The sequence below is a fragment of the Bos mutus genome, chromosome 13 (assembly GCF_027580195.1).
Source record: "Bos mutus isolate GX-2022 chromosome 13, NWIPB_WYAK_1.1, whole genome shotgun sequence".
Lineage (NCBI taxonomy): Eukaryota > Metazoa > Chordata > Mammalia > Artiodactyla > Bovidae > Bos > Bos mutus.
Window position 1 is genome coordinate 57,919,903 of NC_091629.1, and position 12,724 is coordinate 57,932,626.

At 52.9% G+C, this 12,724-nt stretch overlaps 1 protein-coding gene across 1 annotated transcript; it reads left to right on the plus strand.

Annotated features, from left to right (window-relative positions):
* The first annotated feature begins 213 nt into the window (after positions 1–213).
* Positions 214–12,724, plus strand: RBPJL (recombination signal binding protein for immunoglobulin kappa J region like). Its single transcript, XM_070382032.1, has 11 exons — positions 214–416; positions 519–686; positions 2,090–2,160; positions 2,339–2,454; positions 2,753–2,927; positions 4,752–4,889; positions 5,295–5,404; positions 5,671–5,823; positions 7,194–7,349; positions 7,500–7,603; positions 7,711–12,724. The coding sequence occupies exons 1-11, from the start codon at positions 214–216 to the stop codon at positions 7,985–7,987; spliced, it is 1,671 nt and encodes a 556-aa protein (XP_070238133.1). The 3' UTR covers positions 7,988–12,724.

Genomic DNA, 12,724 nt, shown 5'->3' on the forward strand with positions numbered 1-12,724 from the left:
GCTTTAACCCGAAAAATACGAAAATATTCCAAGATCCTGGGCACACAGTTTGGGGTGCCCGTCCATTTTTTTCAGGCATCTGCTGACCGGCCAGAGAGCATTCTTCTGGTCCGGGGTCCAGCAACCACTCTCCCCTCCTCTCTCTCCTCGCCCCCACCCCCAAACCGCATCAGGACTGCCCCGGGGTGGGTCCCCTAAGGGTGCTGGGAAGCCATGCGCCCTTACAAACTCAGCCTCCGCCTCAAGGCCGGCACAAGTGAGGGCTTTATGCCGCTGGGGCCTCACCCCAGGGCTCCAGGCTGCAGTGGGCGAGGAGCCAGACCTGCGGAGTGGCGCCTGGGTGGTCCCGGTGGTCGCCACGAAGACCTCACTGAGCACCATACCACCCAAATATTTAGCCCACAGCTTACACTCAAGTCGCCTCTCTTGTCTAAGGCTTCTTCTCTGCCGAGGGGGCAGAACTAGGAGGGTTCCTTCCTCCCATTCATTTACTCAATCTGCCCACTTGGGTCTCTAAGCTCCCTGCTGCGGGTGCCCGGCCCGCCCCCACCCAGTCCCAGGTCGTCTTCGGAGCCCAGTGCGGTCCTGAGGGAAGGCGTGCGCCGCTGCCTGCAGCAGCAGTGCGAGCAGACGGTTTGGATCCTGCACGCCAAGGTGGCCCAGAAATCATACGGAAATGAGAAGAGGTAGGTCCTTCGGTGGCCCTCCAAGGTCCCAGGGCCCGCCTTTAGCCCTGTGGTCCCCTCCCTGTTTCGCTTCCCAGGCGGTGCAGGTGGTAAAGAGTCCACCTGTTAAGGCAGGAGACACAAGAGACATGGGTTCGACCCCTGGGTCGGGAAGATCCCCTGGAGAAGGAAATGGCAGCTCACTCCAGTATTTTTTTTTGCCTGGAAAGTTCCATGGACAAAGGAGCCTACAGTCTATGGGATCGCAAAGAGTCAGACATGACTGAGCACGCATATGCACGCTCACCACACACAGAACCCGGAGAGGACGCAGGGCTCTGCTCGCAGCCAATCAGCGGCCTTTTTCCCTCAGTCACCATGATCCCCGACTTTGACCTGTAGCAGAACCACCCTGTGAATCTACAGTCCCCATTCACTCATTCACCCATTCATTCATTCCACAACTGCCTACTGAGTGCTTATCATGTGTCAGGCTCTCTGGCACTGCTGGGCACCCAGCACACAGTTGGACAAGACAGATACGATGACTGCCCTTGTGGCATCTTTGCTCTAGTGTGAGAGAGACAGACAATAAACACCTCACAAATCAGTGAAGAAGATGCTCCCAGATGAGGATGAGAGCAAGAAGGGAAACAGAATAGGCAAGGTGATAGAAACTGAGGGGCAGGGGTGTATTTAGCTAGCAAGGTCAAGGTGGTAGGAAGGCCTTTTGAGGAGATGACATCTGAACTAAGACTTGAATGTGAAAATGGAGCCAGACATGAGGAAATCTGGGGGGAGCATATTTTAATTAGAAGCAATGAAAAAGGCAAAGACCTTGACTCACTTGGTACTAACTTGGCCTGTTCGAGGCCAAAAGAAGTCAGAGTGGCTGGAATTAGAGAAGGAGAGGGGTCATCATAGGAAGTGAAGTTGGAGAAGTAAGCAGGGGCCAGATCATGTAAGTACTTTGAATTTAAACCACTGGAGGATTTTAAGATAAGCAACATACCCTAAAAACAGGAAAAAAAAAAAATTAAAAAAAGCAACCCCCCATTTGGCTGTTGTGTGAAAAACAGGTCGAAGGAGGGTAGGAGTGGAAGCAGAGAGACCAAAGGGAGGCTGATACAGTGGTCCAGGCAAACTGATGGCAGCTGGGACAAAGATGGAGGTGGTCAGAAGTCAATGGATTCTGAATATGTTTTAAGGTGGTGGATAGGACTTTCTGATGGATTGAGTGAGGAATGTGAAAAAAAGAAAAGAAAGATTCGGGTATTAATGGGGTTCACAGTCGCGGAGAAACTTGGAGAGATGGAGGAGGAATCAAGGATTCTGTTGGCTTTCTGCTATCTTTGAGACGCCTCAAAGGCAGGACACTAAAGTGGAGATGGATATACGAGTCTGGCGCTTACATGTCTCCGCAGGTTCTTCTGCCCGCCGCCCTGTGTCTACCTCGCAGGTCCGGGCTGGAGGGTGAAGCCAGTGCCGGGCCAAGGTGAGGGCGGACTCCAGGGCGGCCGGGCGGCTCAGTTTATAAGTGGACCAGCCACTCTGCAGGGCCCGGGAGCGGGGCGGTTCTCAGGCGCAGTCTCGCCGCGCCCTCTGGCGGCGAGAACTAAGGTTGCCTGGCTGACACCTGAGTGCTTCCAGAGCCGGCTCCCATCCCTTTGCAGCCCACCAAGCAGGGCAGACTGGGCCCCTGGTCTGCGGTTACATGGGACTAGACGGCGCGTCCGGCAGCGCCGCCGAGACGCAGAAGTTGAATTTCGAAGAGCAGCCCGACTCCAGGGTGAGAGCGCATGGCAGGAGGGGGGCGGTGGGGGTGGGTGGGCTGCGATTCCTTCTCCCATCCTCACCTCTCCCTTGGAGGGGACCGGAGAGGGGAGGGGGCTCCTTCACTCCCCCTGCAGGAGCCAAAAGATAGGTGGGGATGCGGAGAGACCAAGTTTCTGCCTTGAGGCTGAGTCCAAGAGCTTGGACCTGTCATGTTACGTCCGACGGGGCGGGCGTCAGATAACTGGGGGAGGTGGGCTCATCCCGGGACTTAGGGCTGCGATGAGACGACCCTGTCCTCGCGAACCCGGTAGGAATTCAGTTGCGCCAAGACTCTGTACATCTCGGACGCAGACAAGAGGAAGCACTTCCGACTGGTGTTGCGGCTCATGCTCCGAGGCGGCCGGGAGCTGGGCACCTTCCACAGCCGCCTCATCAAGGTCATCTCCAAGCCCTCGCAGAAGAAACAGTCGCTGAAAAACACCGACCGTGAGCGGGGGCGGGGCCTGGCCGCGGGGCGGGCTTGGGGAGGTGCCCCAGGTCTGCAAGCTGCTTGATTTGGGAAGGGGGAGGGGGAGAGGCCTGGGAGCCTGAGCCGAAAGCGGGGCCGGGTCTGGATGAATGGGTGTGGCTTAGGTACCCAATTTGAGGTTGGGGGTCCCCAAAATAGCTGGCATGTGCTGAACCGAAGACAAAATATAATAAAAAGGCAGAGGAAATTCAGTTAAAAATATTTATTCAGTGCCTGATGTGCATTGCAAGTGTCTGTTCTGGAGGAACAGCCTAGCCTAACAGGGGAGAGACACACATAGCTGATCAAAGAGACAGTTGGAGATAAGCCCTGGATGCCAAGTGATAAACCCCGGGGCTAATGGGTTTGAAAATACAGGGGGGAAAAGCCTGAATGACAATAACACCATCACCCTCCCTGGAAAATGGAAGGGAGAAGCTGGGGAAAGGGGGCCTTTCTTGGCAGGCATGTACATTCATCACCCTGTTTGATGCTCATTCTTGTAAGGTGAGTGGTAGGTGAGGAAAAATGAGACGCGGAACATCCATCCATTCGTTTAAGAAATGTTCCGGCCTTGGACTTCCCTGGCAGTCCAGTGGTTAAGACTCTGTGGTTCCACTGTAGGGGACTCAGGCTTGATCCCTGGTTGGTGAACCCTAAGATCCTGTATGCCACTCAGTGGGACCAGAAAAAAGGAAAAGAAAAAAAGAAATATTGGGGCCCATCACCTTCCAAATGACTTGCTTAGGTTTGCCCACCTAGAAAAGTGGTCCAGCCAGCATTTGAACTTGAGTTGATGTGACTCAAGCCCACTCCCACCCCGCACCTTGTTTGCTTTCTGTTAAAAACGTTGAAGGATGTCTCAGATTCAGGCAGTGCGCTGGCTGGCCGCTGGTGTGAGGACAGGGCCAGGGAATGCTTAGTGGGTATAGTGAGATGGTTTTAAGTGCAGATTCTGGAGCGAGGTGGCCTGGGTTTGAATCCTGGCTCTGCCGCTGGCTAGCTGTGTGGTCTTGAGGGAGTTGTTCTCTTGAGTAAAGATAATATTATCTACTGCAGAAGGCTGTTGAGAAGCAAAAGAGCTAACTCAAGTTCAGCATTTAAAACAGTATCTGAAAAACAATGAACGTTAGCTATCATCATTATGATAATGGATGGGAACTTGGGTGAAATATACATTGAGCACCCACAGTATGCCTGGCACTGTGGGGGAAGAGTGGATGATGGCCCAGTGCTTTCTCCCCGGGTGCTCAAAATCCAATCAGAAAGCAGAATGGTGGCTCTGAATTTGTGCTAAAGGATGAAAGAGATCAATATTAAACCGTAGAAATATACTGCTATTTCACACCACATGCCTTTTGCTTATACAGTCTCCTGAGCAACTCCAACCTACCTCGTCCTCCCCAGCTAAGAGTATAACCTCCTCCAGGAAGCCTTCTGGAACCCAGCCAGCCCTTACTACATCCTACTGAAAGTTTCTATTTATTCCCAGTCCCCACTCTGAGACTGTGAACTCCTCCAGAGCAAAACTAGATCTAATTCACCCTTTGGTGCCTAGCACACAGCATAGGGCATTTAGTAACTACTTGTTTTTCCTGCCCAGGCAGCGAAAAGGACCAGACAGAGGTACAGAAGCAGGATTATAGCAGGTGCTGGATAAATAGCCATGAGACAATGAATTCCCAGGCTAGTGTGTCTGGGAATTTGAGCCAGATTGGCTCAGGGGACAGAGGGTGGGAACTTCACTGGCAATTCCAAGGGGCCAAGCCAGGCCCGGGCACTGACTCCACCTCCCCTCACAGTGTGCATATCCTCGGGCTCGAAGGTCTCCCTCTTCAACCGCCTGCGCTCCCAGACGGTCTCCACGCGCTACCTCTCCGTGGAGGACGGGGACTTTGTGGCCAGTGCACGCCAGTGGGCTGCCTTCACTCTCCACCTGGGTAATCCCACAAGCAGGCCCGGGGCTGGGCACTTCACATGCATTCACTTATTTCATCTTCACCACAACTCATCCAGGGAAGTAAATGTTGCCCCATGGAACCAAGGCTTACAGACACCAAAAGACTTGTCAAAAGTCCTAGTGAGTCAGTAACTGAACCCAGCTACTCTGACTCCGGCATCCAACCCCTTTCCCCAGCTCAGCCCCTGCCCCCAGAGCACAGGCATTCTAAGGATGGGCCACAGAGGGTTTCTCCAGGCTGAGAAATTTCAGCCTGAGCCACCTCTCTGTGTGCTAACCCTGCCCATAAGACCCTTATGTGACGCGAGGCGGAGCCAGAGGCAGAAGGATTTGGGACAGAAGCTTAGAACCCCTGAAGCCCTCCTGCCTTCTGTTTATTTCTCAGCTGATGAACAGTGTTCCCAGGGGGACTTCCCGCCTCGAGAGGGCTACGTCCGCTACGGCTCCCTGGTGCAGCTCGTCTGCACGGTCACGGGCATCACCCTACCTCCAATGGTATGGGAAGGGAGGGCATGGCTGGACGGGTCACCCCAGATTGGTCCACAAGGGAAGGGCTGAGGGTGAGCACCCGAAGCATGATGACCCCTATCCTCATTGGGGACACTCAGCGTTTGTGGGAGCTGTCATGGTGAGGGGGCGGATATGCCAGCAATATTCCAGCATTCTGCATGGCTATTGGGGTAGCAGAGAGCTGGCTGGGAGGGCAGCCTGTGGGCACCCAGGCACCCTGCTGCCACACCTCCCCCACACTTCTGCCATAGATCATCCGCAAAGTAGCCAAACAGTGTGCCCTCCTCGACGTGGATGAGCCCATCTCCCAACTCCACAAGTGTGCATTCCAGTTTCCCGGTGGCCCTCCAGGAGGAGGCGGCACCTACTTATGTCTCGCTACAGAGAAGGTGGTGCAGTTTCAGGTGAGAAGCAGAGACTCTCAGCACCAAGCATCCCAGAAAATCAGAACCGCAAAGAACAGTAGGATGTAAGATCACCATTATCAGCACCATCGTGGTTGCTACTCACTGAGCAACACTGCCTCCTATGGAATGTTAGACATGAAGACTATCAGGATAGAATCAGAGAATGTAGAAAAAAATAGTAATAGTAGCATTGAGCAATGCTCCTTCCCAAAGGCCATTAAAGTCATAGAATGTTGTGATATAAAATTGTAGGGGGATTCCCTGGTGGTCCAGTGGTTATGACTCTGCACGTCCACCGCAGGGGGCTGGGGTTCCATCCCTGGTCTGAGAACTAAGATCCCACAAGCCCAGAGGCACAGGGCCAAGAAAAAAAAAATTGTAGAATGCAAATAAAAATCAGTAATAAATAGTACTTTTGGCTGGTGGCTCAGAGGTTAAAGCATCTGCCTGCAATGCGGGAGACCTGGGTTCGATGCCTGGATCGGTAAGATCCCCTGGAGAAGGAAATGGCAACCCACTCCAGTATTCTTTCCTGGAGAATCCCATGGACGGAGGAACCTGATGGGCTACAGTCCACACGGGGTCGCAAAGAGTCGGACACGACTGAGCGACTTAACTAACTTTTGAGTATTACTGAGCAAAGATGAATTATGGACTGTTAAGACATAAGATTGTCAAATATGAAAAATGCTATTATTATTAAGCAATACAAAGAACATTATCATGGAATGTTGAGATAAAATCATAATACGTAGAAAATCACATTATTATTGAGCAGTGCTGCTGCTGCTGCTGCTAAGTCGCTTCAGTCGTGTCTGACTCTGTGCGACCCCATAGATGGCAGCCCATCAGGCTCCCTGTCCCTGGGATTCTCCAGGCAAGAATACTGGAGTGGGTAGCCACTTCCTTCTCCAATGCATGAAAGTGAAAGTGAAGTCGCTCAGCACCCCATGGACTGCAGCCTAGCCTACCAGGCTCCTCCATCCATGGGATTTTCCAGGCAAGAGTACTGGAGTGGGTTGCCATTGCCTTCTCCATTATTGAGCAATAATCCTTCCAAAAGCATTTTAAAGTGTTGGAATGTTTAGGGCACAGGATTGCACAATGTTTTTCTTTTCTTTTTTCTTTTTTTAATGGAATTCTAGAATTCTAAGAACATAGATCTTTAGAAACCAGCTAGTCCAGCGAGCTGAGGTAACTCTAAATAGAGAAATTAAAGGTTTGGTCCGAGCTCGCAGGGCAGGTAAACCGCAGAGCCCAGGACTGGAACGTTAGGAATGCGGAAGCCCCGGCATTGCGCCGGCTGGCTGCGCTGAAGGCCGCCCCTGGCCGCAGCTTCTTCTCCATCCCCTGGGGTCTCCCCTCAGGCCTCCCCCTGCCCCAACGAGGCCAACAGAGCGCTGCTCAACGACAACTCTTGCTGGACCATCATCGGCACCGAGTCGGTGGAATTCTCCTTCAGCACCAGCCTGGCGTGCAGCCGGGAGCCTGTCACTCCCGTGCCGCTCATCAGCACCCTCGAGGTGAATCCGGGCGCTGCGGGCCGCTGGCGGGCGTGGATCCTGACTGCTCTGGGCGGGGCGGGAGTGCAGGTGAGGGAGGGTTGCGAGCTCTCAGCTCCCCGCCCCCCGCCCCCCGCTTCTCCCACACCCCTTGGTCTCACCCTCCCCCAGCTGAGTGGCGGGGGCGACGTGGCCACCCTGGAGCTCCACGGTGAGAACTTCCACGCGGGGCTCAAGGTGTGGTTCGGGGACGTGGAAGCGGAAACCATGTACAGGTATGGGGGTGGGGGGTTTCCCTGTCTCCCAGAGAACGGAGCTGGTGGGGAGTGGGGTGCACGCCATCAGCATCGCTGCTGCCCCGATCTCGATGCCCCACCCCCAGGAGCCCGCGGTCCCTGGTGTGTGTGGTACCCGACGTAGCCGTCTTCGGCAGCGACTGGCGCTGGCTGCGCACACCCATCACAGTGCCCGTGAGCCTCGTGCGCACCGACGGCCTTTTCTACCCCAGCGCCTTCTCCTTCACCTACACGCCCGAGTACAGCGCGCGGCCGGGGGCCCCGGGCGCCCTGGCGGCGCCCGCCGCTGACGCCGACGCGCTCCTGGAGAGCATTCATCACGAGTTCACGCGCACCAACTTCCACCTCTTCATCCAGACGTAGGAGGAGCGGCCTGGACGCTGAGACCTGGCCGGCGGAGGGTTTTCTGGGTCCTGAGCCCTGCCTTCCGCCTCGGTGCTGCGCAAGTGAAAGCTGAAGACCGACTTGCAGAAAGCTCTCGCCCTAGAAACCTGGCCCTGCGGGTCTTTCACCGGTTACTCCCTCGTCTTTTCCTTCTAGGAAGACCCCGCCTGAGTGATGCTCCCTTTGTATCCGGTCAGGAGTGTGGTTTTCTCTATCATTGTCTTTTTCACTCTGACATTCTCTCTCCCGAGGTAACTATAGTTTTTTTGTTTTTTGTTTTTGGCCATGTCACGTGGCCTGTGGGATCTTAATTCCCAGACCAGGAGTGGAACCCGTCCCACATGCGGTGAAGTGCAGTCTTAGTCCCTGGACCACCAGGGAGTTTCCTGTAGATCTCTCTTCTTTGTGCATCCCTGTCCCTGCATCTTTGTTTCTCTCCATCTCTCTGGGTCTGGCATACCGTTTCACACATTGTAAAAAGCCTAGAGCAGTGACCCTCCAGGCAGCTGTATTTCCTGAAGGAAGAAACGGGTGATATTTCACACACATGGGGCATGGGCTCACGCTTGCCCTGATGGCCCCAAAGCACCAGGTCCTGCCTGGAACATTGGGTCCCACTCCAAGCACCAAGTCCCTTCTGGAGCATGGGGAACCTGTCCTGGAGTGCTGGCTTCCACCGTGCAGTACAAAGCTCAGTCCTTTCCTTAGTCTTTTTCTGGCTGGAGCCAGGCACAGTACCCATTCAGATGTTTGCCCTCTGGTCCACAACTTTGGTGGCTGGGCAGGTCCCTGGTGTAGTGGTCAGGTCTTGCCATCTTAATTGTCTACCCAGGCATTTCTTTCGCAGGCCTGGTAAGATGCAGTCAGTCCTAAGGGTTGGAGATTGCTCTGCTGTGTTGGCATCAACTCCCAGCCAGGGCAGGGAGTGTGGTACTCCCTGTATCTGTATGACCCACCTCCTCCCAGAGGGAGGTGGCCCAGTGTGCTTCCCCCCACATACACACAGAGTAGAGGACAACATGTGTGGTGGAGCAGATAGCTCACTTGTGATACTTCCTGGAGGAGCAATGGGGTTCAGAGGTAGCCAGCATCCCTGAGCCCCTGTCCCTGCTCTGGGGACCACCTGCTGCCTCTGGGCAGGCCCAGGGGCAACCACAAGACCCAAAACAAAACTTTCCCAGGACAACTCTAGGCAGAACTCATGGGATCTGCTGGGCAATAATCAAGAAAGAGTAGCTTCTTTGGATGGAGCCTAGGGATAAAATTGCAATTTATCACTGCCCAGACTCTCCACCCTCTGCCAAATGTGTGCCCCACAGGGAGGAACCTGTGTCATGGAGGGTCCTGACTTGGGCTGTGGAAACCATGACACAGATATTGTAGGTGCCAACTACTTGTACCAGCCCCTGGGGGTGCCGAAAGGGGAGAACTGGTCTGAAATGTGGGTCAAGGGCTCTCACCCTTCTGGGCCTTTCTTTATGCTCTAAGTTCATTTCCTGAGATGCTTTCCCCAGAACATGGAAACCTCCGTGAAAAAGAAGCTGATATTTCCCAAGGGGGCAAAATGGGCTTTGCTTTTAGAGTCCTCAAACTCTTGGCTAAGTTCCGTTCTCTGCCATCAGCAGACTGAAACCCACAATGATGGGAAAGAGAAGCTTGTTCAGTCTGCCATGGCCCCTGGGAGTGGATCCTGGCTGAGGAACCCAGGGAATAAATGGATGGAAAATGTCCTCCACGTGAGTGCCCGTCCCAGGAGAGTTTGAGCTCACTGCCCTGTGAGATTGAAGCAGGAAGCCACTTGTAAAAACGCTAAAAGGTCTCTCAGGGAGTTGGGGCTCAAGGGCCTTTCCAGTTCTGCCCTCAAGAACTTCCTCCACCACTCCACCAGGCAGGAGTCCGGAAGCCAAGGACCTAGCTTGGCCTGAAAGCCCAGTCATGCAGCTCTATTTTTTGCACTTTCTGCAGGACACTCCCAGACCCTTGGTCCCACCTACGAAAGTCTGTGCCCTCAGAGCTCCAACCCTGGCCTGTCTTCTGAGTTTCAGCTGCTGGACTGTCCTGGGAGGTCTTCTCTCCCCCAAGCCTGAATCTGTCTAACATCAAACTACCCTCCCTCTCCGTCTTCCTTGCTAGAAGAGGCTTCCTCCTCCACTCCACTACTGCTCTGTTCTCCAAACTCATCTCAGACAGCGCCTTCGAGATTTCCCTAATTCGGGACTTCCCTGGTGGTCCAGTGGGTAAGAATCCATCTGCCAATGCAGAGAACAGGGGTTTGATCCGTGGTCCAGGAAGATCCCACATGCCACAGGGCAACTAAACCTGTATGCCACAACTACTGAGCCTGGGCTCTAGAGCCATTGCTCCGCAACGAGAGAAGCCACCTCAGTGAGAAGCCCGCACACCGCAACTAGCGAAAGCCAGCGTGCAGCAGCAATGAAGACCCAGCACAGCCAAAAAAAAAAAAAAAATCCCTAATTAGACTTAATATGGTGATTGTTTGACACTGTATTCAAATATTGCATCATTATGTTGTACACAGAAACTAATATAATGTTATATGTAAAAAAAAAAAAAAAATGTCCCCAAGGCAAGACTACATAATTGGCAGGCCCAGGGCAAAATGAAAATATATAACCCCTTGTTCAAAAATTATACAGACTTTAAAGACAGAGATAGCGGAGCATGAAATCAAGGCAGGGCCCTGCCAAGCACAGGGTCTTGTGTGCCTGTCAAGGTCACAAGCCCACGAAGCTGGCTCCGGCCCCAGGCTTTCCATCTTGTTTTCCCATAGAATCCCACTAGAGCCATGTACTGCCCACCTTGGATTAAAGGGCTTTATGTACACGTCAATTGTCCGCTCTAGACTGTGAGCTTCATGTGGGAAAGAGCTTATCCTGGTGTGGCCTAGGAGGTACATTGCAACGCTTGAACACTTAATAAGTGCTCAGTGAATAAGAGCATGGGATTGTATTGAAAGGGAAAGGGAAGTCGCTCAGTCGTGTCCTACTCTTCACGACCCCATGGACTGCAGCCTACCAGGCTCCTCCGTCCGTGGGATTTTCCAGGCAAGAGTACTGGAGTGGGATGCCATCGCCTTCTCCGATTGGGATTGTATTGGCAGCTATTAAATTTGGATTTTGCAAGTGCAGTGTGAAACCAGCAGGTGGCACTGCTGTCCTCCCAAGCATTGAGTCTTTATTCATAGTTAAACAGTTCGTGTCCTTAAAGATAATCTTCACTTTTTCATGTTCTCAGGATCAGAACAAAGTTGAGAGTCATTGCTGTCCTCCATATTTCATCCTCATTTTACAGATGGGGAAACCGAGGCTCTGAGAGAGAAGACCCAGGAAACAGAGCAGGTTGATGGCAGCATCTGATTTGAATCCTATACTTTTGATGCAAAGTCTGGGGCTCTGAGATTCTTTTAATTTTCTACTTCATAGTCTTTAACACTCTTAATTCCCTGCTATGTGTAGGTAGCATATGTGTATGTTACAAAGGGCGGGATTGGGGGTAGGGAGTGGATGGGGTACATAGTGTATTCTTGCTGTGAATAAGGTAAAAATCTGCATTCCCCAAATCTCCCAGTTTACCAGCACTCACGCTGCCTGAGAGCCCACTGGGGGGTAAAAAAAACACAAGTCTTTTGGTTTAAGTCTTCTGGGAACATTGAACTTTGAGCTTCTCTCTCTCTTCTGTTTCTTTGAAGTTGAGTTTCTTTAAATAGAAATTCATCATGACCACAGTATGGGTAATATTCTCAGACACCTTCCTCCCTGGGGAGGATGCTGATGGCTGTGGGCACAGACCATGAAGATGGCAGAGGAGAGAGGAAGTGGTTTTAAGGGGAATGAAACCAGCAGGGTGACATCTCCTGAGTTTTGCAACAGCAGCCCTGACCATATTCACCCAAAAAGGTTCAGACCTGGCTCTGTTCCAGACCCCAAGGGACAAAGGCAGGTTGGACAGCCGTGCCACAACAATGATTTCAGTGGTAAATTGGTGAACACCTGTTACAACTGGTTGCTAGCTCCCTGGGGTGGGGAAGGAGCAAGTAAAGTTCAGGGGTGAGGGTGGGGGCTAAGGCAGAGCCTTGGGACCAAGTTCTTTATGGACTCACTGGTGCTAGAATCTTAAAGTGGGACCCACTCTGCCAAGTTCATCCTAAGCCCCTGTCAGGTTCTAAGCATCCCCTCCCCACCCTGGCTGGTGTCTGTAAATACACACCCCTAGCACCTCATCCCGGAGGAGGCAATGGCAACCCACTCCAGAACTCTTGCCTGGAAAATCCCATGGACAGAGGAGCCTGGTAGGCTGCAGTCCATGGGGTCACGAAGAGTCGGACACGACTGGGCGACTTCACTTTCATGCATTGGAGAAGGAAATGGCAACCCACTCCAGTGTTCTTGCCTGGAGAATCCCAGGGACAGAGGAGCCTGGTGGGCTGCCGTCTATGGGGTCGCACAGAGTCGGACACGACTGAAGTGACCTAGCAGCAGTAGCAGCACGTCATCCTGGGTGGGAGTATCCTGGACTCAGCTGGTTTTGTGGTCCCTGACTTACCACGGTTCCAATTATGATTGTTTTCACTTTACCTGGTGAGAAAGCAATACACATTCAGTAGAAACCATACTTTAAACTCTGGTCTTTTTCTGAGCTGGCGATAGGTAGTCTGGTCTTCTCTCCTGATGCTAGGGCCATGGCAATGAGCCTCGG

Excerpts from the sequence above, each read along its gene's own strand:
- RBPJL (XM_070382032.1), top strand. The coding sequence starts at position 214 with ATGCGCCCTTACAAACTCAGCCTCCGCCTCAAGGCCGGCACAAGTGAG. Across the intron at positions 2,161-2,338 it reads GAAGCCAGTGCCGGGCCAAG|CCCACCAAGCAGGGCAGACT; the intron begins GTGAGGGCGGAC and ends ATCCCTTTGCAG. Across the intron at positions 4,890-5,294 it reads TGCCTTCACTCTCCACCTGG|CTGATGAACAGTGTTCCCAG; the intron begins GTAATCCCACAA and ends TTTATTTCTCAG.